Source organism: Fistularia commersonii, chromosome 14, assembly GCF_037954325.1.
Source record: "Fistularia commersonii isolate RoL2024-O1a breed Wild chromosome 14, RoL_Fcom_v1.0, whole genome shotgun sequence".
NCBI classification, from domain to species: domain Eukaryota; kingdom Metazoa; phylum Chordata; class Actinopteri; order Syngnathiformes; family Fistulariidae; genus Fistularia; species Fistularia commersonii.
The window spans coordinates 3678541-3705037 of NC_141297.1; the positions used below are offsets into that span (position 1 = coordinate 3678541).

The 26497-nt window shown below is 48.7% G+C and overlaps 1 protein-coding gene across 1 annotated transcript; it reads left to right on the top strand.

The window, feature by feature from the left end:
* Positions 1-4323: 4323 nt before the first annotated feature.
* Positions 4324-21017, top strand: LOC147226926 (cryptochrome-1-like). The gene is made up of 15 exons (XM_086159201.1): positions 4324-4488; positions 6249-6412; positions 10671-10779; positions 10893-11035; positions 11809-11993; positions 12214-12302; positions 12435-12575; positions 13267-13578; positions 13770-13921; positions 17833-18035; positions 18963-19085; positions 19176-19325; positions 19435-19515; positions 20060-20184; positions 20863-21017. The coding sequence occupies exons 2-15, from the start codon at positions 6255-6257 to the stop codon at positions 20869-20871; spliced, it is 1980 nt and encodes a 659-aa protein (XP_086015327.1). The 5' UTR covers positions 4324-4488; positions 6249-6254; the 3' UTR covers positions 20872-21017.
* Positions 21018-26497: the final 5480 nt, after the last annotated feature.

Below are 26497 nucleotides of genomic sequence, written 5' to 3' on the forward strand. Positions count from 1 at the left end.
TTCCTACTCGGGTGACCAGCATTCTGGAAGGTGTCTTCACCACCCAGGAGCATACAAGGTGCTCATCCTTGGTACCTCTGGTCACATCTCCGCTATGCTAACACTAGCATAACATTCTGCTGGTAAAAGTCAGCAGAGCAGTCGATAAAGGGCCACTGGTGTAGCCTGAAGGGTCTTTGGGCTCACTTATACTGAGTCTTGGACACCAAGACCATCACTGTTGGGACCGATTGGAACTCTTGGCCAACATGGTAAAGTCCACTGATTCCTGAAGGCCTGGAACACTGCCTTGAAGGTCTAGGGCCAATCTAGCTGTTCAACCATGGATATCTTCAACACATTCAGAAATCATCCCCTTCCTAGATCAATGACCACTGCCTGGTTCCATTGACTCCTGGTCTTGTGAGGTGCCCCAAGTCACGCAGCTTACCCAGCCTGCACTTTTTCTTTTCCTTTCAGCTGCTCCCTTCAGCGATTCAACATCCATCCAACCCTGTCTCCTGTATTCTCTTGTCTCGCACCAACTAACTTCATGTCCTCCTTTGGTACATCCATAAATCTTCTGTTAGGGTTTCCTCTGACCCGCCTGGTGTCCCAACCTGGATCCATTCAGTCAAACCGCTTGACCAAGCATACGGTTTCCACTGGCCCTCAAAGCTTTCACACACCTGGACACGAAGGCCTCGTATGCTGTTCGAGGACTTAAGCATGCAACACCATCGGCCCTCCAGAAGCTCCCCCACAAATGGGGACCAGCTGGGGGTACCATCAGACTGAACACTGGGGATCCCCAAGGATGTGTGCTGAGCCCCCTTCTATTCGCTCTGCGCAGACATACAACTCCAACCTCTTCATCAAGAACCAGGACGACACGACTGTGTGCCATCTTGCCATTGGGTACAGTGCCAACAATCAAGAAGAAGACAACGAAAGACTGTTGGTCCACCGCCTCATAGCTTCCTCAGTCTGTGGCCATCTGGGAGGAGACTGCTGAGTCTCCAGGTCAGAACCAGCACACTCATACAGCTTCATCCACCAGGTGGTCAGGAAGCTCAACTCCCTCCCTGAAGAAGAACTGTTTCACAGAAACTCGTACCCATATGGACACTCACACCCCTTTTGTTTTTTTTTCTCATAGCAGAATAGCTTATTACACCCCCCCCCCTCCAAACACACACACACACACACACACACACACACACACACACACACACACCACCCGGTGGGGTATCTTCTCCATACATGGATGGAAGTGGTGCTATGTAGTCCTGGGAAAGGAGTACAGTGAGTACAGTGTCAAGCCAATTTTTTTGTCCTTCTTGACACTTGTTTCCGTCCTCTCTTCTTTTAGGAACGTGTGGGTTCCACCTGCCGCTCGAATCGACTTCCTGTTGGAGGAATGCGGGGGAGTGTCAAAGCCTTTTGTGTATCTATGCGCACATGTTGTTTTGTGCGTCTGCGTGAGCGGCCTCTATTCTTACCAGCTGGTTTTTAGCCATGACTCACTTGTAACACCGTCACGAACAAACTGGAAATCAGCTCCCAGGATGAAGGACAGATGGATGCATTGTGGAAGTGTCCCTGTGTGTGTGTGTGTGTGTGTGTGTGTGTGTGTGTGTGTGTGTGTGTGTGTGTGTGTGTGTGTGTGTGTGTATGTGTGTGTGTGTGTGTGTGTGTGTCACACTGACACAGTTTGCCGTCATACACTTTTCTCATTCTGGTGAATTTTCTCGCCCCTTAGTATCGAGCCCCTTGGGGGTTGGGGGGGATTGAAAAAACGATATCGAAAATATTATTTGTAAAAAAAAAGATTTGTTTGTAAGGGAATATCAATTTTATGGGAACTTTTTTTTATCTATCTATCTGTATTCTTTTCAATAAAGGTTTTTCCCGAGACCTCAATTAATCTTTTTTTTTCCTTTAAAATGTCAAAAATTGACCTTAAAAAAAAGCATGAATTTTTGTATGATCTCTCCCCAAAAAAATTCCTCTTCAAAATTTCAAATTTCCCTTCAAAAAAAGGATTAATTTTTGCGAGACCACCCAAAGAAATGTTTTTTTTTTTTTACTTATTTTATTGCGATGTCTCAAAAAAGTGTTTTCAACCCTTAAAAATTGTCTCCCCCCTTAGGGGCTCTGTAATTTTTCAGTGATCCAAAGTGCTTAAATCAGAGTTTCCTCTCTTTTTCCAATGCCGCTCCGTCTATAAACAATGAGCTGATTTCTACTGGCTTCTCCATCCTTCTCTCCTGCGGATATTTTCCAAATGTAATCAGGGAGTTTGTTGTGATGTTCCCCCCTTCCAAGGCGGCGGTGGACATAAACAGACCTCGAACCTGCGCTCTGACGAAGTTCTACCCTCCGGAGCATCAGAAGCCGCGGGGCCTTGAGACCAGACGTCATCCCCGACGCTCTGCTGACGAGTGCCGCCGCCTGTGACCTTCGACCCCCTTCGGTGGGCTCGCTGCCCGTGAAGGTCATTTGACTGAAAACCGCATCCTGCAAAGGGGACGGAGTAACAGGAGGCGGTGAAGGCGCGGGGAGACACGAGGGAACAGTCGGCCCCCGACACCGCAAACGTCATCAACGCCAACACTCATCCCACCAGCAATATGTCAGCTTGATGCTCTGCCGTGTGATTGCCCCCCCAGTGGGAATCCAGGCTCCCGGGTCATGAATCTCCTGGCGTGGGGTTGTGGAAGGTGTTCTTAGCCAAAAAACAACTACGGGCTCCAGGAGGTGCCTGAGGAACCTCCGTGGGCGGTCACTGTATTTCCCTTCATTTTAACCTCCAATGGTAATTATCATTACTATTTATTAAAAGAAGTCAATAAACATGTTGAAACTGCTCTCCAATTGGAGAAAAATGTCAGAATGAAAGGAAAGGTGGATAAGACAGTGATAAGACCAGCAATGCTGTACTGAAGAAAAGACAGGAACCAGTGCTGGAGGTCACGGAGGTGAAGATGTTTCTCTTTGCGAGGGATGAGGATGGATAGGATCAAGAATGAGTCCATCAGTTAGATGTTTTGCAGAGAAGGTCAAAGAAGCCAGACTGAGATGGTTGGGTCATAGTGTTATGTATTGATAGACAAATGCCGGAACTGGAGGTCAAGCGGAAGACCAAAGTGAAGATAAATGGACATAGTGAGAGAGGATATGAAGTTTGTGTTGGAGGAGGATACAGAGAATATGGTTAGATGGAGAGGGTCGATTCGCTGTGGCGACCCCTGAAGGAAAAAGCCCAAAGGGAAAGAAGAATTTGACACAGGGGTGCAGGACATGTATGACTGAGACAAAGTAATGACTGAGATGGTTTGGACATGAACACTCCTCTGCTCATGTCCAAACCATGGTAAAGATCCAGGTAGAAGGTTGCTGAAGGTGGAGCTGCCAGGCAAGAGAACTAGATTAAGACCAAAGAGAAAATTTATGGACGTAGAGAGAGGATATAAGATTAGTTGGTGTGAGTGAGGAGAATACAGAGAATAGGGTTAGATTGAGAAGGTTGATTCGCTGTTGCGATCCCTGAAAGGGAAAAGCCAAAATGAAAAGGAAGCACATCATTACTATTTATTATATTTAAATTATTTTTTGGATTATATTTGTTCTATTATTTTCTCATTATACTATTGGATTATTTTGATTTTTCTGCACTAAGGAGTTAAAAAAAAAAGTCAGGAGGTGAAAGGCAAACTCTTTTCACGGAGTTGCCCCGAGTGACGACATATTATGGGATGGATGGTCCAGGCAGCAACCCCGCTCGTGCTGTGTGAGACACTGACTTCCGCGTTTCCATGCCTCTTAAACGTGACCCGGCATCCGGCATGTGACGCCCTGCGGACCAATGGCAAGGCCGCGTTTGAGGCGCGCTCACGTTCACGTTAGCCGGTGCCGGCGTTGCGTTCGCGTACTTCAGTAAAGGACACTGATATGGGTATCGTCCATTTTAAATCACGACAGCTAAATGATTATACGTGATTGATGTGAACACGATTGATTGACGTTGTTTTTCAAATGTTTTGTTTATTCACTGCGTGTTTTTAGAGATAATCAATGTCCATTACGTTATAAATCAGTCACTAGGAGGGCCAAATCTCCCATGACAATAAAATCAAACCACATGTAGGGATCAATTTTCTCTCTATTTTTAAGATTTATTATTTTACCGCTGTTTCATAGGTCGCTATCTCTCCTTATCCACAATTTTCCTGAAATCCCGGCTGAAAAGAGACTCCCCGCAATGTCAGTTATTTTTTTCCCTTTTGGTCCCTGAACGCACCACGAGAGTGGGCTACGTCAGCGGCGCATGCGCAGAGCGCGCAACTCTTATGAAACAAAGTAGTGCAGCGGCGGCTTCAGGGACCGGAGAGGAAATCAGCGGCTCAGACTGCAGGCGAACCGGACCGACCCGCACCTCCGAACCGGGGAGAAATGCTCCCGTCTCCAGGCCTGACATAAATATCACCCCCGGGGAGCCGGCACACGGTAAGACCGCGGCCGAACCGGGGTTCTTCTTGGCTTTAATAACTATACAGCGTCACCGCTTACATAAGCGGCGCTCCGGTGACCCCGTTTCCGTGTCGCCTCCCCCCCCGACTCCCCCGTCTCGCCGGGCGCGGGTAGCCCGTTTCAGGGGTCTCCCCACCGGTTCGGAACCCCCTCCGGTCCCTCGGTACCGGAACGGTTCTCCGAACGTCCCGTCGCACACGCCGTTGAGAACGGGTATAAAGTTCTGAATGCGCCCCCTCCGGTTCGTGGAGATGGTGTGACCCAGTTTCCACGCGGGGATGTTCACCGGGATTCGGCCGGGACCGAATCCACCTGGGGCCCCAGGACACGGGGGGGGGGGGGGGGGGGTCACACCGGGTCGGTCCCGGCTCCGTGCCCGGTTCACCGGAGGCACCGGCTTTAGTTTGATAGGTGATGCGTTCAAGGGGTTTGTAATCCCCGGAACTCATCATGGGCCTAAAATCTGACATCTAACAAAATTATGTTCCTTTTAATCGCTTCAAAATACGATTCTCTCTATTTATATTAAAATATACCATCATTTATTTCATAATAAAAGCTAAGACTCGGCTGCGTGGATTTAAAGTTTTTCTAATTGTTCTATCTAATAGAAGGTACGTAAAAAAATACTAATCGATCTTAATTGATTACGTTGCACGATTGATAGCCGATATGCAATTGATTGTCGGCATCATGCGTTTCCTTTTTTGTTTTTTCGTTTTCCTTTATTCATTTAAAAGACTGGAGTTCTTCGATTTCTGACAAAAAATGAGTTCCAGGATTTCCGACAGAAATAGGATTCCTCGATTTCCGGTAAAAAAAATTCAAATTATCCAACTTTTTTTTTCCAACAAGCTCGATATTCAAGGGAATGGGCTGATCACGCATTAAAATTAAATCATAATAAAATGAAATTGCCATCTGTGTTGTCCAAACATGTAAAATTGACACAGTCGAATTGTTTCAAATTCAAAAGAGAGAGAACGGTCAAGTTTAGCAGCAGCGGGGAAGAACCGAACGATAAATCTGCCGGAAAAACATTAAAAAATCATAATAAAATTAGAATTCTTAAATCAGGTAGAAGTTTGATCGAATCTCAGCCCGCTTGAGCGCCTGCATTCTGGCCGGTGGCCGCCAGGGGGCGACGTGGCCTCGGAGTGTTACAGACTGATTTTTATCAAAATAGATAACAAAAACATGGATTTTCTGAGTCAGAACTCTTTTATGCTGCTGATTTTTAATTTTTAATTATTGTAATAAATAAATTATTGTAATAAAAAGCCTGCAGGGGTTGCTGGTAGTTGACAGCAACCCCTGCAGGCATCCTGTGTGTGTGTTTTAAACGACAGCTTCAGTCACACGTCTCTTGAGTGTGCGTGGGTGTGTGTGTGTGTGTGTGTGTGTGTGTGTGGGTGTGTGTGGAGACGTCAATGGCCGACCAGCTGGTCCCCCCCCTCTCGACGTCTGGCGGAAGTGGGAATCCCAAGTGACGGGAGACCCCGTTGTTCCTCTCCAGAGCCTGGGAGGATGGCGGAGTCACCTCCTGTGTTTTTGTTTTTGTTTATTTGGGGGGTCAAACAGGAAGTAGCTCCGCCTCCTAGCCTCCTCTGAGCTGTCGGCCAATGGCGGCATCGCTCTGCATCTGACGAAGTCGCAAATATCTGTCTCGTTCCACCTCACAATATGGCCGACGGCGGCGGAACCGGCTCCCTTTCTGACTCTTGGTTCTCCCGCAGACAACGATGGCCCCGAATTCCATCCACTGGTTCCGGAAGGGCCTCCGTCTCCATGACAACCCAGCACTGCGGGAGGCGGTCCGGGGGGCCGGGACGGTACGCTGCGTTTACTTCCTGGACCCCTGGTTCGCAGGCTCGTCCAACGTCGGCGTCAACAGGTGGAGGTAAGACTGGGCGGGCCGAGGGTTCCCGACCACATTTGACTCCTGCGTCTAATCGGCCGTTGATAACTGTCCAATCACTGCCTGACTGTAGAGAATTCATGTTTTTCACACTGTGCCGCGGGCTTGACTGACTGGTTGCTATGGTGATTACATGGTGCTCGGTGGTGTTCCTGACACGCCGATGGTTTGAGGGGTGCCGCTTCTCCGCAGGTGGAAGCTGCGTGAGCGCTGCCCCTCATGGTGTCTTTTTTTTTGTTACCTTGGCAACGAGCCGGCTGAATCTAGACCAGATAGATCATCCCGGCATATCTATGTCGACAGGTAACGATCGGATACAGTCCGATACAGGTCTGGCCTTCTTGTTTAAGGAACATCTCAACTTGACCGCTAGGGTCGATCGGAACCGGAGCGTCACATGACCCATTTACTTCGGGTTCTGAAGACACCAAAACCAAGTTTCCGACAGTTCAGGGTCTCAACTGAAGCTAGAGGATGCCTGGAATGTGAGACCAAGACGGAGAACATGGAGAGAATGATTGACAGTTGACCCCCGGTCAAGCCTCACCTCTGGCCCAATCGAGGCTCGCGATTGGCTCCTCCCCTCTGCAATCCATGTGCAGGGCGAGTGTTAAAGATAAAGGATGAACATTGACCAACGGGAGCAAAGTCTTGCAGTTTTTGTTACCATGACAACAGATGGAGGCTGTCAGGCGCCGGAGTTCTGGTCAGTGTCCGTGCCCGGCGGGTCTGTCGAGGGGGCGGAGCCGGGGGACGCTGCTCTCAGCGCTGATACCGAGTCAAAAACAAAAAAAAAACACTGAATTGTCTTGGGTGTGAGTGGCGAGCGGAGACGGGAGCAGATGTAGGTCAGTGTGCCGGCGCCTGAAACTTGCGCATGTTATGTGACGCGACCCAGATGCCGCAAGGTGTCCTGGCGCGGCCGGTTACCCAATGGCGGCGGAGGAACCACGGCCCGCTGGGCCCAGAACTGACCAGCTAGACCAAACATCAGAAACCCTACCCGACCCCGAGTTTAATGAAACAGCCACCCGCGGACCCGAACAGGAAGTTCTGGGCCAGTCGCCACGGAAACAGGCACAGACTACATTTGAGCTCGACGGCATGAACGCATCGGATCATCAGACATCCTGATTGGCTCAGCGAGTCATGTAGGTTTTGATTGACAGGTGAAGGGTTGCTTTGATTGACAGCCGAGGCCTCCGGGTTAAACGCCGCCCCTCGCCCACCGCCCACTAAGATGGGTTCTGCCCGCCTGCCTTCGGTGCATGAGAGGTGAAAAGAATGACTGAATGATTCCCCGGCGGTTCACGGTTCGACTCCACACCTGAAGGATTCCTGCCCTCTGATTGGTTGAAAAACCTCAGCTCGGTCGCCATGACGGTCACTAAATCCCCCATCCAGTCACACTCACTCGTCACATCGTGATGGTGGTGTCAGACATGAACAGAATCCCTCAGCTGCTGGTCAAAGGTCACGGAAGGTGAAATGTGGACCCCCACCACACCCCGTCTGATTGGCTGATCGATCTGTCGCTGAAAATGTACTTCAAAATTTAAGAAAGGTCAAAATATGAAATGTGAGCCCTATAAACTTCCTTCACTTTTGTCTGAGTGCACTGTCTCCCCACACTGTGTGTGTGCGCGCGCGTGCGTCCGTGCATGCTCGTGTAAACACCTGCACGAATTAGGTTACTAGGCTAGGGGATTGTGTTGTGGTGCAGTGCAAACTCAGTGTGTGTGTGTGTGCGCACTGCCAGATGTAGGGCAGTACAGTTATATAAGGAATGACGTTGCGTGTGTGTGTGTGTGTGTGTGTGTGTGTGTGTGTTTAATTGCGAGCACTGTCTCTCCCTCTCTCACACACACACACACACACACACTGTTTGACAGTCTGCCAGGAATATCATGGGGAAGTGGTTTTTGCAGTACAAACACAGAGGAGCAGTTGTGAACGCCCGGAAGCACACGCGCACGTTCAGGCATGCGCCTGTGCATGTGTGTGTGTGTGTGTGTGCGTGTGCGTGTGTGTTTTCATGCGTGTGCACGTCCAAATGCACGCTCAGCAGCAGCTTCCAAGTCAGCAACACACAGACACACCTGCTTAGCCATTCACATTTTGCCATTTGGCTCACGTGCACGCTCACATGCCCGCGCCCCGAACATATGGCCCCTCCCGTGACTCTTCATGTCTCCATTCGTTTTATTTTCCTTTTGTGCGCGTCATTCTCTGGAGATGTAGCGAGACGTCTGGACTCTATAAACACAGCGTTTCCACGGCAACGTTTGAATCCGACCCACATATTCTGAAAGAGGGCCAGGGTTGGATGTGTCGACCTCGGGCCGGTGACGGGCTGATTATTTGGATCCGCGTTTCCTGAACACAGACAGTAAATTGCGACGGTCAGACCGGTGCAGCAGCCTGATGCTTTCAGGTGCAGCGGGAAAGTAAAGATTGGAGTCATCTAATCACTCCATCCACGTCGCCATCACTCCAATCGAAAGAAAGACCTGGAGAGGCCCTGGAGTTGATCCGCCGTCAGAAAGACCTGATCCAGAGTTCACCAACTAACTAACCCGCATTACAAAATATTGGAAATGACTAATAAATTACTGATCAGACCCCCTTGTCCCTTAAAAAATTATGAATCCACAAAGGGAAAAAATAAGCTACAAACTAACTGTTTATAATGTGCATCAGCTTGCACAGCAATAGAGTTAATCAACTAGCTAATCCTCATTATCAATTATTGGAAATGATTAATCAATAACTCATCAGACCCCCCCACCCCTCCAAAAAATTATAAATGGAAAAAATGAAGCCAGGCTTAGCTTATTGTAAAAAAAGCTTATTGTTAAAAAAAAGCTACAAACCGTTAGCATTAGCTTGTACAGTAATGACGTTAACCAACTAACCTACCAGCATTATCAAATATTGAAAATGGCTAATCAATAACTGATCAGCTCTCTGCTTTAGTGTTATTATGTTTAAGGAAAGAAAAATGAAGTTGAAAGTAGCTGCATTAGCTTGCACAATAATAGGAAACCGTGACAGTCATGTGACCACTGGCCTACCTTTTTCTTTTTTTAAAATACATTTAAATAACCACCTGGCGCTGTGAAGGGAAACCTGCAGGTGAGCAGCTGTTTGAACATGCCGTGCGCTCTGATCCGCACCGGGCGTCCCGGCGTGCCCCGTGCAGACACGTGCGCAGACGGCGGCGGATTGAGAGCAGCCGCGGCTTTGACCCCGCCCCCTCCACGCCCTGACCGTCTGGATCCCCGCTAAACGTCCGGGTCAAACGCTGAGTCCCGTCTAGACCGATGTTCTACAGGGTCATGATCTCCATGGAAACAGCTCGCCATTTCTGCAAAATCCCCCCCCCCCCCGTTCTCCCCGCGGGATTAACAGAGGCTAATCTCATTTTATTGGTGATTTATGTGCAGCCTCCCTGTACTGATCACATTATGCCCTGGGATCTCGCGGTTGGATGATTGACAGCTGTCTGTGTTAAGCCCCGCCTCTTTGGCAAGGCACAACAGTGATTGGCTCCGTCCCCTCCTACATAGTCCAGACAATGAAATAACTATTTATACTTGATTTTAAATAGTTTGAAGCCTGTTTTAGTAATGAAGCACTTCTTAACGAAGTCCTAATTCAGTAATTCATTTAAAAGTTGATTTAAATTCTTCCCAAAATGGTGAATTCTTGTCGTCAGTTCAAGAGGCGTGAAACCTCTCCAAGTGAAGAAATACAAGTCCAGCTGCCACAAGAAGAAGATTTCGACAAGAAAAATGTTTTCTTTATATCCGACCGCAAAGCAGGGAATGTCGGTCAAGGTCACGTCGAAGGTGGTGAAGCCGTAGCTTCGTACGCTCATTCATAAAAAGTCCTTGCCAGAAGCTTTGCTTGGTGCGGGAAAAGATGGTCACGTCGGTTCTTTTGTCAGCGTAGGACGCCGTTGTTCTTCTGATTGTAAAACCTCACGTCATTATGTAAATCCTTCATCGACTGACCTTTTCTGGCTCGTGCAGTGCAGGATGGTATAATCTTTAATAATATCCCAGTAGCCCTGTTCGAGCCGCAGGGGGTCTGACTGCTTCCATCGGGTTGTCATGACGCTCCGCGACACGGTTATTACCGTGAACAAGCTGTTCTGTCTCCACCGCAGATTTAAAGAAGAGAAAAATGTAATTGAAGTAGGCGGTCACCTGATCTCTGCTCTTCTCCGCTTACCCAGGTTTCTTCTCCAGTGCCTGGAGGATCTGGACAGCAGCCTCCGGAAGCTCAACTCCCGCCTCTTCGTCATCCGGGGTCAACCTGCCAACGTTTTTCCCCGGCTCTTCAAGGTCTGACCTGAACCTAAACCTAACTGGAACCGGCCTAGGAAAACTAGAAGCACATAAAAATTAAATCTTGTGTGTGTGTGTGTGTGTGTGTGTGTGTGTGTTCCCGGTGCCAGGAGTGGAAGATATCCAGGTTGACGTTTGAGTACGACTCCGAGCCGTTCGGCAAGGAGAGGGACGCCGCCATCAAGAAGCTAGCGATGGAGGCCGGGGTGGAGGTCATCGTCAAGATCTCGCACACACTCTACGACCTGGACAAGTACGGGTGACACACAAGCATGCACACACACACACAAACACACAGAGTTAAGGATGCTTGAGTGAAGCCATCCCTGTGCTGTTGAGCTGTTGTGCAGTGGCGCCCTCTGCTGGCACGGCACTGAATCACGTCTGATGCAAAATCGATCTGTAGTTCTAAAAGTGTCCAGGAGGGGGCGCCGTTCTGGACACACCCCTGAAACCCCCGATCGATTGATCAATCGATTGTCCTGGTCTCACCTTGATCCACGCCTGCTGATCAATAGTCCACACTGATCAAAGTTGGTGATGGTTTCACTCGTAGTGATGTGAGCACAGTGTCAGCTTGTGTGTGTGTGTTTGTGTGTACACGTTCCACAGTGTTTGTTCACGTATATGCAAGTGTGTATTTTTGCGGCTTGTCATGTTGTTTTTATTGTGCTCTCAGTGGGTGGTTGTGGTTGGTTGTGTGTGTGTGTGGTTTGTGTATTTTCATGGTTTGTGTGCTGTGTGTCAGTGTGTGTTTTTGTGTGTACAGCGTGCCTGTTTTTTTTTGTAGTTTTCAATATATGTATTGTGTGTGTGTGTGTGTGTGTGTGTCTGCGTGCTTTTGTGTGAGTGTTGTGTAGGTTCGTGTGTGTGTCTTTTTGTGTTTATTATTGTAGATTGTATACAAGTATTGTTGTGTGTTGTGTCTTTTGGTATGTGTATTACTGTGGTTTGCCTGTGTTGTGTTTTATGTATATGTATTGTTGCGTGTGTGTAATGTTGTTGTTGGTGTGTATGTGTGTCCAGGATCATCGAGCTGAACGGGGGTCAGCCTCCCCTGACCTACAAGCGTTTCCAGACCCTGATCAGCCGGCTGGACCCCCCGGAGCTGCCCGTGGAGACGCTGTCCGACGCCCTGATGGGCCGCTGCGTCACGCCCGTCGCCGACGACCACGGAGACAAATACGGCGTGCCGTCGCTGGAGGAGCTCGGTGAGGAGCCTCCCGGAACAATCATTCGGCGGAGGGAGGGGAGAGGAGAGGGGAGGGATGGCGTCCAGTTAACAAAACAAAGATGTGCGCCGTGTGGGCTAGCTAAACAAAGATGGCTGCCGCGTGGGCTAACAAAACAAAGATAGCTGCCACGTGGGCGAAGGCAAAGGCGTGATATAAGGGCGTCTGGCAGCATGTTTGACCGAGGCTGTGCCGGCAGGCTTCGACATCGAGGGTCTGCCCACCGCCGTGTGGCCGGGGGGAGAGACGGAGGCCCTGACCAGGATAGAGCGCCACCTGGAGAGGAAGGTCGGTACCGCGCCCGCTGTGCGCCGGCCCTTTAAGAACTCTCAGATCCAGTCCGTCACAGCGACGATATAAAATCAACCCTCTTCGCCCTCCTCCTCCTCCTCCTCCCTCTTCCTCGTCCTCCCCTTCCAGGCCTGGGTGGCAAACTTCGAGCGTCCCCGGATGAACGCCAACTCGCTGCTGGCGAGTCCCACCGGCCTCAGCCCGTACCTGCGCTTCGGCTGCCTCTCCTGCCGACTCTTCTACTTCAAACTCACCGACCTCTATCGCAAGGTCACTGCTTTTGATTTTTTATTTTTGATCTTATTGGTATATGCTGTATGACTATAATAATATAATATTATACAATAATTACAATAACAAAACATAATCAGGACAATACAGTATAATGAAATATGTGAAATTATCTACTGCAGCATTAATTAGCTATATGTTTTTTTTATTATTTTCCATCACATTACACATATTATTTTATACCAAATTGTCCTTTTACATCATATTACATTTTTGTATTATTTCACACTTCAGTACATTACATAAGTTGTAGTGTTATTATATGTTAAATTGTTCTGTTATTTTACAGTAAATTTTTGTAATATTCTATACCTTATTATTACATTACATTAAATATTTTTGTGTTATATGTTATGTTGTTTTCATTCATCAATATATTATTGTATTGTATTGTTAATTACTGTATTATACTGTATTATGCTACGGTACATTATATTAAATGACATTGTATGATATTAGAAATTCCATTAGAGTGTCACGTTAGACAACATAATAGCTGACAATTGTTTTTAAATTTTTTTTGCTTTATAGAAAATAAAATACTTATATACGTAAAAAATGAATTTTCATATACATATTTCATTTGATGGTAAAGTAAGCCCTATTTGGATGAGTGTAATAACCGCTTTACTAACGTTTAAAAAAACACGCGCCCATTTTGTCCTCGCAGGTGAAGAAGAACAGCTCCCCTCCGCTGTCCCTCTACGGCCAGCTGCTGTGGCGCGAGTTCTTCTACACGGCGGCGACCAACAACCCGCGCTTCGACAAGATGGAGGGAAACCCCATCTGCGTGCGCATCCCCTGGGATCGCAACCCCGAGGCGCTGGCCAAGTGGGCGGAGGCCAAGACGGGCTTCCCCTGGATCGACGCCATCATGACCCAGCTGAGGCAGGAGGGCTGGATCCACCACCTGGCCAGGCACGCCGTCGCCTGCTTCCTCACCCGCGGCGACCTGTGGATCAGCTGGGAGGAGGGCATGAAGGTGAGCGCGCACGCCGGAGATGCGGAGAAGGAGGACGGTGGAAGCTGATGAATGTGGCGATGAAGATGGAGGTGATGATGATAATGATGAAGATGATGCTGGAGGAGACGGTGACTGTTCCAATGATGAAGAAGAAGTGGTGACGGAGGCACGGAGGGATGATGCATCTGATGCCTCTCTGGTCTCCGCAGGTGTTCGAGGAGCTGCTGCTGGATGCAGACTGGAGTGTGAACGCAGGCAGCTGGATGTGGCTGTCCTGCAGTTCATTCTTCCAGCAGTTCTTCCACTGTTACTGCCCCGTGGGCTTCGGCCGGCGCACCGACCCCAACGGGGACTTCATCAGGTGGGTACCTTTCCTGGCACCGCCCCTTGGTCCTGCTGCTGCCCCTGGACGGATCCCTTCCTCCCTCCCTCTCTCCGGACCAAACACAGGAAGCATGGAGGAGCAGGGCCAACACACACACACACACACACACACACATATACCTCTTAAGAAACTCCTACATAAAGTAACAAACAGGAACCCACACACGTACACACACCAGTGTAAAAATACAAAAAAACATCACGCTGTTACATACACAAACACACACGCAAGCACATTCACTAAATTCATATACACACACTAAGACACACTCGAAAGAGGCAGCACACACTTCAAACTAACATTATCTGACATAAATGCAGGAGTGTTTACATACAATGTGTATGTATATATGTATAAATATGCATATCTATATAATGCATACATTTATAAACATACCAGCACACACACTTAGAACACACCCACACTTGTCAAATACACACCTACGCTAGATACACACAGACCAGTAAATGCACTCATGTATAAACACACACACACACCTACAGACTCTTACATGTAGGTAAAAATACAGACACACGCATGCTTACTTACACATTGGTACATAAACATTCATACACACGCACACTTATTAACGCTATTTATATTTATGTGAACAACACACACACACACATCCAGTGGATATACATATAGCAGTAAATGTAGTTACTCAAAAAGTACAGGACTGTCTCAGAAAATTAGAATATTGTGATAAAGTTCTTTATCTTCTGTAATGTAATTACAAAAACAAAAATGTCATACATTCTGGATTCATTACAAATCAGCTAAAATATTGCAAGCCCTTTATTATTTTAATATCGCTGGTTATGGCTTACATCTTAAGAAAACTCAAAAATCCTATCTCAAAATATAAGAATATCATGAAAAGGTCATTTTTGTTTTTTTAATTGCATTACAGAAGATAAAGAACTTTATCACAAGATTCTAATTTTCTGAGACAGTCTTGTATATGAAGCTAGTGTATAAACACACCTATTAGTCACAAAGACACACACACACACACACAGTGTAGCAGGAGAGATGGAGGGATAAAGGGGAACCTCCAGATCTCTGGGTAAGTGAATGACAGACACGATCTCTTCTCTCTTTCGTCACCTCTAATCTCTGAGAAAAGTCCAGCTCTGGAAAATTTAAATATTCGTGTTCACACTGTGACGTGTGTGTGTGTGTGCGTGCGTGCGTGCGTGTGTGAGTGCGTTTGAGTGAGTGTGTTTGTAGTATCACAGTACTATTTCACAGTATCTGAGCCTCGCACTTTCCATCCCCCGTTTCTTGTGTGCGTGTGTGTGTGTGCACTGCTCTGTGTGTGTGTGTGTGTGTCCGGCCCATCTCTCTGTTTTGGGGGGGATTGGGGAGAGAGTTCAGCGAGTCCCTCTCCTCTTTCTGAGATTGTAGCTGATTGCTTTTAAGCTGATTGGCCGTTGGACGGCCACTCCAGCCGGGCCGCCCCGGACGGACGCCGAGGGCCGACTAGAGAAAATCGGTGGCCGCTTGTTTTTCGCTCACCTGCGCAACCCTGAAGGAACGGGACTTGGCTCACGCCTCAGCAGCGCCCCCCGGGCGGGTCCGTCCTCGGTAGCGTCTCATTTCGTCAAAAGGGATTCCGACCGCCCGGCGGGGAAGTGAGAGCGCGTCGCCTGCATTCGTTAGGTAGAGGACTGGGAAGTATTTCCTGGAGGGCAGCGAGGAGAGGCGCCGGTCCGGCCGCCGCCGTGACGCCCGCGGCACCGAGGCCGGTCCGGCCGTCCGGGCCCCGGGCGAAGCCCCTCATCCGGCCTTTTTGTGAAATGTTCTGTGGTTCTCTGCTTTTGTGAATGCAGCTCTGCTGGTCCAGGTGGACCCGGGGCAGTGGATGGATCACACACACACACACACACACACACACACACACACACACACACACACTTCTTTAGACTTCCATGGCTCTAGGTTAACCAGTCACTGCACAAGATATCTAAAGGACCGACACTAAGCAGATGTACAAGTGCTGCTTCCAGGGAGGAGCAACGGCACATTTTGTTAGATTAAATATGTAAATGTGATCATTACAGTATAAAAAGGAATAAACACACAAACTTAAAAGTGTCAACGCAAAGGAAAAATATGCATTTAATGCCGAAATTAATCGTGTTTTTGATCGAGGCTAATAAGGAAGTAACTTAAGACGCTAATTACCTATTCATTTTTATTAACTAATAGTTGATTTCCTGTTTATCAGAGTCAATCGGAAGTTAGGAAGTTAATTTCCCATGGAATAAGGGGAAGTTCATTTCCCAACATCATTGATTAATCAATTAATCCTGATAAACAGGAAGTTAACTTCCTGTCCTTCAATTATGTGACCATTAGCTTTTAAAAACAATGCTATAATAACATACTATCATAGTAGTTGTTGTTATATTGCATCTGAGTGACAGCCAGATGTTACAAGTCTTCAAGTATTTTATTATCTTACAGGCACACACACACACACACACACGCCACCGGTGTCCCTCCACTCGCTGTGTACTGTCGGCCCGCCTGCGACCGGCAGGCCGCGTGTCTCCCTTGCAAAAGGGTCGCGGTCCCTTTTGGTGAAATGAGGTGACCCCCCCCCCCCCCCCTCGTGGGCCGGCCCAGAGTGCGGTGCTGAGGCTGCGGTGCTGAGGGGACAGTCAGCAGGGGGCCCCGGGCCCCCGGCCCGCTGACCACTTAAAAGACAACCACTACAGTCTGAAGGGCAGGGGGAGTCGGCTCGAGCTCTTTTCCGAGTCCACCGCTGTCTGATCATGGCGGGGCGGGGCGGGGAGGGGAGGGGGGGCGGCGGGGCGCGACGGGAGACCTCCGTCATCGACCGGCGTAGCAATTCAAACGAAACCGGAATCTTCGGTGATCCCGGCTTTTATTTATTTGGAAACCTCAGCTTTTAATCTGGAGTCTCAAGACGTAGCTTCCCGATGTGGTCCTGACGGCGGAGCTCTTCCTCGCCGCACCCGCTCCGGTCCGGGGAGGGGTCGGGGTCGGGGTCGGGGTCGGGGTCGGGGTCGGGGGTGGGTCTGCGGGTGGTTGGGTGGATTTGGGGGTCAATACACTCTGCTCTCTAACGGCGTGTTACAGTAGACGTCTCCCAGCATCAGCAGCCAGACCGGCGCCGCCGCCCCCGACAAGCTCCGTAGCAACCGGAGCGCCAGTCTGTTGCACCAGGCCCGCCCTGCCCCGCCCTCCACCCCCTCCCCCGACCCCCTCTCTCTCCTCCTGCAACCCCCCGCCCTCCCCTGTCCACCCCCCCTCCCCTCCTGGGACTCTGTAAGGTGGGACCCGGTGCAGTAGGTAGGTGGCCTCTCTTTGTCACATGGTGCCAGTCCAGGGCCGCCCGGGCGGGACCAGTCAGGTCGGATCGGGGTCACAGCGCTCCTCCGGCAGACGTTGTCGGGGCCACGGCCCTCCGTCCCCTCCTCGTTGTCGGGCCTCTTACCTCTTCCTCTCTCGGAAATGGTTCAGAACCAGAATGAAGTTGGCCGCGGTGCACGCTGGCCCTCGTGCACGGTAGCAACGCCGCACCGCCTTGTGGGTGTCGGTTAGCTTTCATCCCGTAGCAGCTATTCTCCATCGCTATTATCCATCGATGGCCCGAGTACTCGTACCTGAGCAGTACTCCCGAGAAGATACCGACCCACTGCAAGCGATACCACGGCCTTTGAAATAGCACAAACATAGCCGTAGCTTGATTGAAGTGATTTTCAAGAAGTACTACTACACTCCTGACAGAATATCATGTGATAAAAATATTAAAAACTTGGAAGTACTCCCACCTCTACACATCAGATGTACTTCGACTCTTCCACGTCCCGTTGACACAAGCCGGCATATCTAATGTCTCCCTGTGCTTCCAGACGATACTTACCTATCCTCCGAGGTTTCCCCGCTAAGTTCATCTACGACCCGTGGAACGCCCCCGATTCCGTGCAGGTGGCCGCCAAGTGCGTGATAGGCGTCCACTACCCGAAGCCCATGGTGCACCACGCCGAGGCCAGCCGGCTCAACATCGAGCGCATGAAGCAGATCTACCAGCAACTCAGCCGATACCGCGGACTGGGTGAGAACACGCTCTACGAACGGTCGCCACTCCTTTCCCCTTTTCCGGGAAACGGGTGCACCTTTTGGTCCAGACTTTAAGGAGACAAGTGAGATCCAAATGTGTTTTGTTTCTCCATCTATGTATCAAAACGTCTACAGCCCCTTTGGCACTACAGGAACTTTTTGCAGTTGCTAGAACCTTTTCCGGCCTGGACGCCAGGTCCCAGAACTATTTTAGCTCCTACTCCAGGGCAGTGCCTTTTTACCGCCCCACTGAAAACTTCCATCGATTGGTGGAACTCCTCAGCCACGGCCAATTCCAGATACCTCTAGTGGACTGTGAGCGCCACGTTAAAGAACTATGTGGTCTCTGGTCAGCTGTTTTCTTGCAAAAAAAATGGTCTTAAATAACAAAAATAGGGTACAACAAGGAGGTCCAAGTTCTCTTGGACTGCTGCGCCACAGTTGGGTTTCTAGAGGTGCTCTTCACACGATAAGGCAGTCCAGGGAGAAGAATAAACCACGACAACCCACCTGATAGTCCAAGGTTATTATTCAGAACATGTTCATTCTGTCTTCTTCTTCTTTTCTTACTACCCAAGAGAATGCACAACTAAAAGATGTCCCTTTAGGAGGCCAGTTCCTGGAAAGACAGTTAGTTCTCACTCGGTTCTCACATCCTTAAGAAACTTATAACTTAAGGCGCAGTTCAGTTTGCAAAGCCAGAATTTCTGTTTTCGGAACATGAAAGTCCACAATTTTTGTTTCTGTGATTATTGAGCTTTCACGATCGCTTCTGTTAGGCTATTTTAGACAGACGCCAAAAAAGCTCTAGTTTCCTCTTGGACCTTAAAGTTGCAGTTTCTTCTGAAAACGAGTATCAGATCCGTCTCCGCTCTCCGTGAGCTTTGTCTCAGGGGTCAAACTCCGCCTTCCCTTCCCTCAGGTCTGCTGGCGTCGGTCCCGTCCACCAACGGCAACGGCAACGGAGGAATGATGGCATACTCTCCTGGCGAGCAGCAGCCAGGGACCAACACCACCAGTAGCAGCGGCGGCAGCAGCTCGCACCGTGAGTCCTCCGCCAAATAATCCAATCAGATGGTCTCCCCCAGCCGTGGATGCAGGGGTTAAACCTTCCCCATCTCCAACCCCCATCCAGTGCCGGGAGTGTCAGGGAGCTCAGTAGCGACGGCCAACGGCAACGGGAGCATCCTGCTCAACTTTGACAGCGAGGAACAGTCGGGGCCAAGCGGCGTCGGACATCAACGCCTGCAGCCGCTGCCGCCATCGCAACAGCAGCAGCAGCATGGTAGGCTTCAATGTTTAGCCTGCGGATCTAGCTAGCTAGCTTGCGAGGGTTTAATATTAAGGTTAGTTGAGACCTGTAGTCGTATGACTTGGCGTGATGTGCGTTCCAGGATACCATTCAGTGCCAGACACCAACCAGGCCATCACCAGCAGCCGGCTCTACCACGAGTTCGCCGTGCCTCAACACCCAGGTAGGGATCCCATCTCTGCCACGCCGGAACATCCGGGGACTCAGTCAACAAAGTTCCAGGCCAAGGGGTTCCTTGGTTTGACGCCTGAGCACTTTTGAGGGGCTTTTCAAGGCCCCCTTTAGTCCAAGTCTGTCCGAAGGGGTGCATCAGGGGGGCGTTTTGGGGACCCTTACGTTCCCTTATAAGGAATGGGCTGCAGGCCACTCGCCCAAGCCGCTGTTCTACCTGGCCACTGTCCTCTTCTTCAGCCAGACACAATGACTTGTATGATTAAGTTTTGATGCCGCCCCCCTCAAAAAGATGCCCCTGAAGGCGTCATGTGACCTCAGTGTTTGCCCTCCTTGTTATTAATGTTGAAGCCGCCTCACAGCGCTACACCTTTCGCTAATCTGGCCCAGTTGAGGTCTCCTGACCCTGGAGTTGTTGGTCGAGCCACCGGTCAGGATGGTGGTCTTCATCTTTGTTAGCTACTGTTTCCTACACCCAAAATAATTGAGTGACAGAATACCAGCCTCCTCATGGTCTTCCTGTCTTCCTGCCACAGGCCTCCTCCTGCACACCAGAGGCAGCCTCGCGGGAAAGCGGGAGCGCGAGTCGGACCGCGACGGCCCCGGCGAGGACGACCCGGCGTCCTGCTCCGTTCACAAGATGCAAAGGCAGAGCGCCGAGGTCAGTGTCGCTCTTAAGACTCCGCCCCCGGCTCAAATCCGACCAATGAGAGACCGGTGATTGGTTTTCTGATCGAGTGTTTCTGTTTGACCTTTCAAAAGAAGAGGTCCGCTTGATGAGAACCACAAAAACCATCCAAATGATTTTCAATCACCCGAGAGACAAATGTCCAAAATATATGTTTATAGTCCAAAACGTACCTTGGCCTTGAAGGATGGATGGTCCTTCATGTGTTCGGAGGTCCTCCACTTTTTCCCGACATCCCAAAGTGACCCCATTGGTTCCCTCACGAATGACCCCTTCGCTTTTTTTAATGGTCGTCTTTGTTAAGTCGGTGATTTCCGACGCTGACCTCTGACCTCTGACCCCACCTGCCCCAGATGACACCACTGAGAGGGGGAGCAGGGGGAGGGGCAGGTCGACCGACCAACAACCAATAGCTACGCAAACCTTCTCATGCCTCATAAAACCAAATCAATAACAGGCTCATTAATAATGAAAATAAAATTTCCAGAATGTGGCCCCGATGGCACCATGGAAATGAGGTCACCACCCTTACTGTAAAAAATACAAAACAGCTATTCGGGTTTGTCGCAAACATCCATGCAAAACACCGCCCTAATGGCAGGGGGTTGCTAACCTGTATGTGTGTGTGTGTGTGTGTGTGTGTGCGCGCAGACGTCCTAGGATGCCAGCAGAAAGGAAACCCCAGCGCCGCCAGCGCACACAGGATGGCGGCGCCGCTCCCCCCTCTTAGACATCGTCCAACTCCGACCACCCTCCGTCTCCACGCCCACCAACTCCCCGGAGGCGGAAACCCAGCGGTGGAAACGTGATGCTGTTTACTGTTTTTTTTTTTTTTTCTTTTACGAGACGCAAATGCCTCGGTTGCCGACAGCGGCTTCCCTCCATCACGGGTCGCTCGCCGTTCGTACGCCGTTTTGCTGGCGCGAGGTCGAGGAGAAGTCAAGAAGACACACCTGTAAATACAGCGATTCCTTCGAAACGATCAAGACACTACCCCGTCGTTTTCTTTTCTTTTCTAGCCGAAGCTTCAGGAAAAGACAAGATGACATTATTTTCTTTTTTTTTATACACGCGTCGGCCATTTTGGCTCTCCGTCACGGGATTTTTTATCTAACGTCGTTATCGGCTTTTCTATGCACCCGCGGAAAAACGGCGTCAGAGTAGCAGGTGGAGGTCGAAGAACGTGCAGACCGTTAAGAGATGATCGGGTGGTCGGATGATTTTGGAAACGGCGACCTCCCTTTTTTTTTTTTTTTTTTTTTTTTTTTTTTTTTTTCATTTTCCTTTTTTTTTTTTTTTTCATTTCCCGTTTCTACTGGAAGCCAGAAATCGCGTAAATGTAAATAGTGGATGCGGCCGCTCCTACCTCGTCTTCGTCGTCGTCGTCTTCGCCCGCCGTCGGGTCGTGAAACGGTTTCGCGGAGCGTCTCCATGGCGACGCAGCATCCTGTCTCCCTCAGTACTGCCTTTTCTAGAGTCTCGTCGGCGGGTGGCGTTTTCCCCTCCGCACCGCAATCGGCTGTTTTAATTTATTTTTATACCCGGAAAAGAGATGTACATTTTTAATCGTCGTTCGATTCGCAAGTTTTCTTCTTCTCCATCTAAAGAAAAAAAATAAAAATAACACGTCACATTTTCACCGCTGCCCCCCCCCCCCCTTGCTGGTGGACCAAAAAGACCCGTCCCCCCTCGTCCCAGCCCTCCATGGAAACTCTTCTCTCCTGTGTTTTCTTGCTGTGCGACAACCAAACAAAAAAAAAAAAAAAAAAAACAAAGACGGCCGTTCAAGTCCGAGGACGCTTTTTCGACGTCGGAGTCATTCTTGTAAAAATTTCTAAGAAAACAAAAAGAACTTAAGACGTCGGTGGGGAAAAGTAACTTTGAAAAAGAAGAGGACGGGATTGTTCACATTCCTCAGAAGGACTGGCGGTGGAGAGAGAGGAGCCAAGTGTAATGCAGTTGTATTTAAACATGAGAATGTAATGTTTTGTTTTGTTTTTCCTGCGTGCACAAACACACACACACACACAAACCAGTTGTACAATATGAACGCAGGTTTTTATTTAAAATGTTGTTCAGGCGTTTCCCGCTCCTTTCACAATAGAAGCCTCTTTTATTGTGAAAGGAAGGCGATTTTGCTGGCAGATGGAAGATGGATGTAATTTGCAGGGGGGGGAGGGGGGGCAGAGTGTCGTAGTGTTTGTGTATTATATTTCTCATCGTCTTTAGTTTGTCTTTTTATCTTGTTTTGTAGCTTTTACGGAAGAAAGCGACTCAATCCAGCTTTTTATTTTTCCGCTTCTTTTCGTTCGTTTTCTTTTTTTTTTCTTTCTGCGGCCCCGTGTCCCCCGAAGCGGCGTCCCGCCGGTTTCTGCACGGGACTCGCAGGCAGGCCGGATCGCGTCGCCTGTGTCAGCGGTGAAACGGCGGGACGACCCTGCGGCACCGGGCCGGCGCCACCTTTTGAACTGTAATATTGCACTCTCCTGTCCTTCCTTGTGTCGTGAGAGGTTCTTCTTGTGCTCGATCAAGTTTCATCAAACAGGAAATAAAAGATGTCTCATGAAGCCGTTTCCTTTGTTTGAGAAGATTGGCTTACAGGATGACTTTTGGAGGAGTTAAACCGTGACGGGCCGGCTGTCGATCAAAGTGACAGCCGTCAATCAAAGGGTTACACTCCAACTCCATCTAACCTGCAGCCAATCATTGACCTGCCTCCATCTAACCCATAGCCAATCACCTGCCTCCATCCACCGTTCTCCTCTGCATCCTCTCATTCCACCCCCACTTACTTCCTGTCCTCTTTCCCTCCACCCATGACATATTCGTCTTTACACCTTGCTCACTTTGTAGCAAGTAAACATCCTCTGGTCCAGGGGGGTCAACGTACGGCCCACGGGCCGGTATTGGCCCGCCAGGGGCTCCAATCTGGCCCTTGGAATAAATCTACAATTTGAAAAAATACATAAAAATCATGAACTGCTTTCTAAAAATCAAATTGCAGTTCCTATATTGTCTGCTTGTGGTGCACTGTTTTAGTCAGTGTGAGCAACATGGGACAGCACTATGTGACTCGTAACTTACAGCAGACGGCAGCAATGCGGCTTTCGGGTCTGTAAAAAGTATTTTTACTAAATGCACCTGCTTTTCCGTCAGCCCCAACAAGATGTCACCGTCAAAAAAGAGAAAAGTGGACGTGGAGTTAAGGGTTTTCCAAGAAAAAATGGACCACTTTTTTGTTGGGGTTAACAAGAAACCTGTATGCTCGGTGTGGATGCAGCAAGTTTCGTTGCCACTACGAGACTCGCCGTGGTGAAAAATACAGCAAAATGCATAGAGAACTGAGAAAAAAGAAATAAGGGGTTGTGTTGTTGAAACTGCACCTACTGTCTTTCAGAACTGGACTTAATGTTACTTCTAGTAACTACTATTGTCCGTCCTCCTTGACATCAAATTAGACTGTATGTGGCTCCCGGACCAAAATGAGTTTGACATGCTTGCTCCAGTGATAAAAAAGCAATTTGATAGCGGGAAGATGAAGCCCCCTGATGAAAGAGGCCAACATCAAAGAAGCAAGAACGCTTCTAAGTCATGTGAAGAGCAGTGGCCTGAAGATGGAGCCCCTGTTCTACAATGTGTACTTAGTGTACTTAAACATCAGCCTCTCATCGAGGATATTAAAATGTCACAAAATGGGATGTATGAAGGGATTGTGGCAGCTTGATCAGTGCCGTCTCTGGGTCTATCAAGGCCGGAACACAACAAATTCTCTCTTTTTCCCTGACGGCATCCTTTTGCCACCGTTGTGTCAACGGCAAGGAACATGACAAAAACCTAACCACCTCCATCCCATCCACCAGATTTTCTCCACCCTTTGCAAGCGAAGTAGATTTTTCCGCACTTCTCAAGGCTTCCTTTTCCGTTCGGTCAACTGTCCGACACTTTTTCTTGAGCGCGCTCAGGTCTTCGCGCGGTTGATAAGCTTTCCCCTCCTTCAGGCGAAACCACAGTTCCCACCATCTTCTCCTTATACGATACTGGAGGAGGAGAATGTAGAAGACAGAAGTCAACAAAAGCTCCGAAAAGAAGACGAAGAAAGACGCCAAATGGCAAGAGTCGCTGGTGCGTGTGTTAGCGGCGACCGTGTTGCTATGCTAACAGAGAGCGTCTGTTACGAGGAGCTCCACTTTTGGTCATCGGCTGTTCAAGGTGAGCGTATCTAACTCTCCTTTCATTAAACAATCGTCATCATGAATCATTTCAGCGATTAGAAACCAGCTGCTGTCTTGTGTGCAGGTTCAGGCCAGACACTATGAAAATGAGAGACGTAAACTGTTGCAATAAAAGAGGAGCTCCGTGTTGATTTAAGAATAATATTTAAATCCCGGGCAACAATAAAACCAAAACAACCCGCTGGGCGGGTTCGGGGGAGGAAACTTCTTGTCACCGGGACAAATTTTGTCATAGCAAAACCAAAACAAGGGTGTCTCACGGGTTCAGTGATGGAGTTCCTGGACGCAACTTTCAACCCGACACCTCCTCAGGTTGCCGTGGCGATCTGAGCTGCGGATCCGAATGTCGGCGTTGGATGTTATTACAACATTCATGCATCTCTGGACCTGCAGGGGTTTGTGTGTCTGAAGCGGGAAACATATTTCACTGTTTGATGTATGACTGTGTTATAACATGGAGACGCATTTTTTACGCAGTGTGTTGGTTTATTACAGTTTCATATAATTATAATAGTGTATTACAGTGTAATAAAGAGTGAATAGAGTGTGTAACAGTGTATATCTGAGTGATAAATGGTTCTGCTTAGAATACACACACACACACACACACACTCACACAGTGTGTATTTATTTAGTTTATGAGGTTCAGGTTGAGGTGTTTCCTCAAATCCTCATCATTTCCAAACATTCATAAAGTTGGGTGTGGATTTTGTGTGTATGTGTGTGTGTGTGTGTGTGTGTGTGTGTGTTCATTCACACCGTGATTCTCCACTGTCTGTTTCCATTGTTAGAACTTGATGTATAATCAAGTTCAGCGCAAGAGCTTTGAATATATTTTACATGCTGTTATTTGACCCCACCACTCACCTCTGCTCTCTCTCTCTCTCTCACACACACACACACGCACGCACACACACACACACACACACATACAACCACTGTTGCTTTTAGGTTTATGCAAAAAGCACGGAGGCCTCCGAGGTCTTCCCCCAGGAATCCTGCAGCGGAGACAAGGATGTCCTTTTAGGAAACCTGAACCTGAGAGACAAAAATATTATGCAACAAAAAAACCTAACCAGGGAAACATCAACCTGCTAACATGAAGCTGAGAGCACTCATGTGCTAGCACGTGTCGGTGCTAGCACAAAAAAGACTGGGTCAGTCAGGCATTCGAATGGAGTTCACTTGTTTCCGAACAACAGCACAAACAGTTAGCAAAGAAGCCGCGACACTGACAGGCTGGCTTGCAGCGTGTTAGCCTGGCTCTCGGTGCGTTAGCCTGTGTGTCGTGATGTGTTAGCTTTTGTTGCAATGTGTGTCAGGGTGTGTGAGGCTTTGTTGCAGTGTTCATCTTTGTGTTGCATAATGTTCCTGTTTGTTAGCCTCTTTTTTTTCAGTGTTAGCATGGGCTTTCACTGTAGTGTGTTTGCCTGTATCGCAGTGTGTTAGCCTGTGTTATAGTGTGTTAGCTATTGTTGCTAACAGTTAGCTAGTATTGCAGTGTGTTAGCCTGTATTGCAGTGTGTTAGCTTGTGTTAGCTATTGGCGTAGGAGTAGCCTGTATCGCAGTGTGCTAGCCTGTGTTTCAGTGTGTTAGCCTGTGTTGCAGTGTGTTAGCTTTTGTTCCAGTGTGTTAGCCTTTGTTTCAGTGCGTTAGCCTATGTTTCAGTGCATTAGCCTCTGTTACAGTTTGCTAGCCTGTATTGCAGTGTGTTAGCATGTTTTCAGTGTGTGAACTTGTGTTGCAGTGTGTTAGCCTGTGTTACAGTGTGTTAGCTTGTGTTGCGGTGTGTTACGGTGTTTTTCAGTTTGTGACCTTGTGTTACAGTTTGTTAGCTTGTGTTGCAGTGTGTTAGCTTGTGTTGCAGTGTGTTAGCTTGTGTTACAGTTTGTTAGCTTGTGTTGCAGTGTATTAGCCTGACCTACAGTGTTTTTCCCACCAGTTCATTGTACAGCAGAACTCAGAAAAGAACACAAAAAGAAGAAAGAAGAAGAAAAAACGAAGAAGAAACACTGAAATGTTGAAGTTGAAGTATCCTGCGGTGACGTGCAGC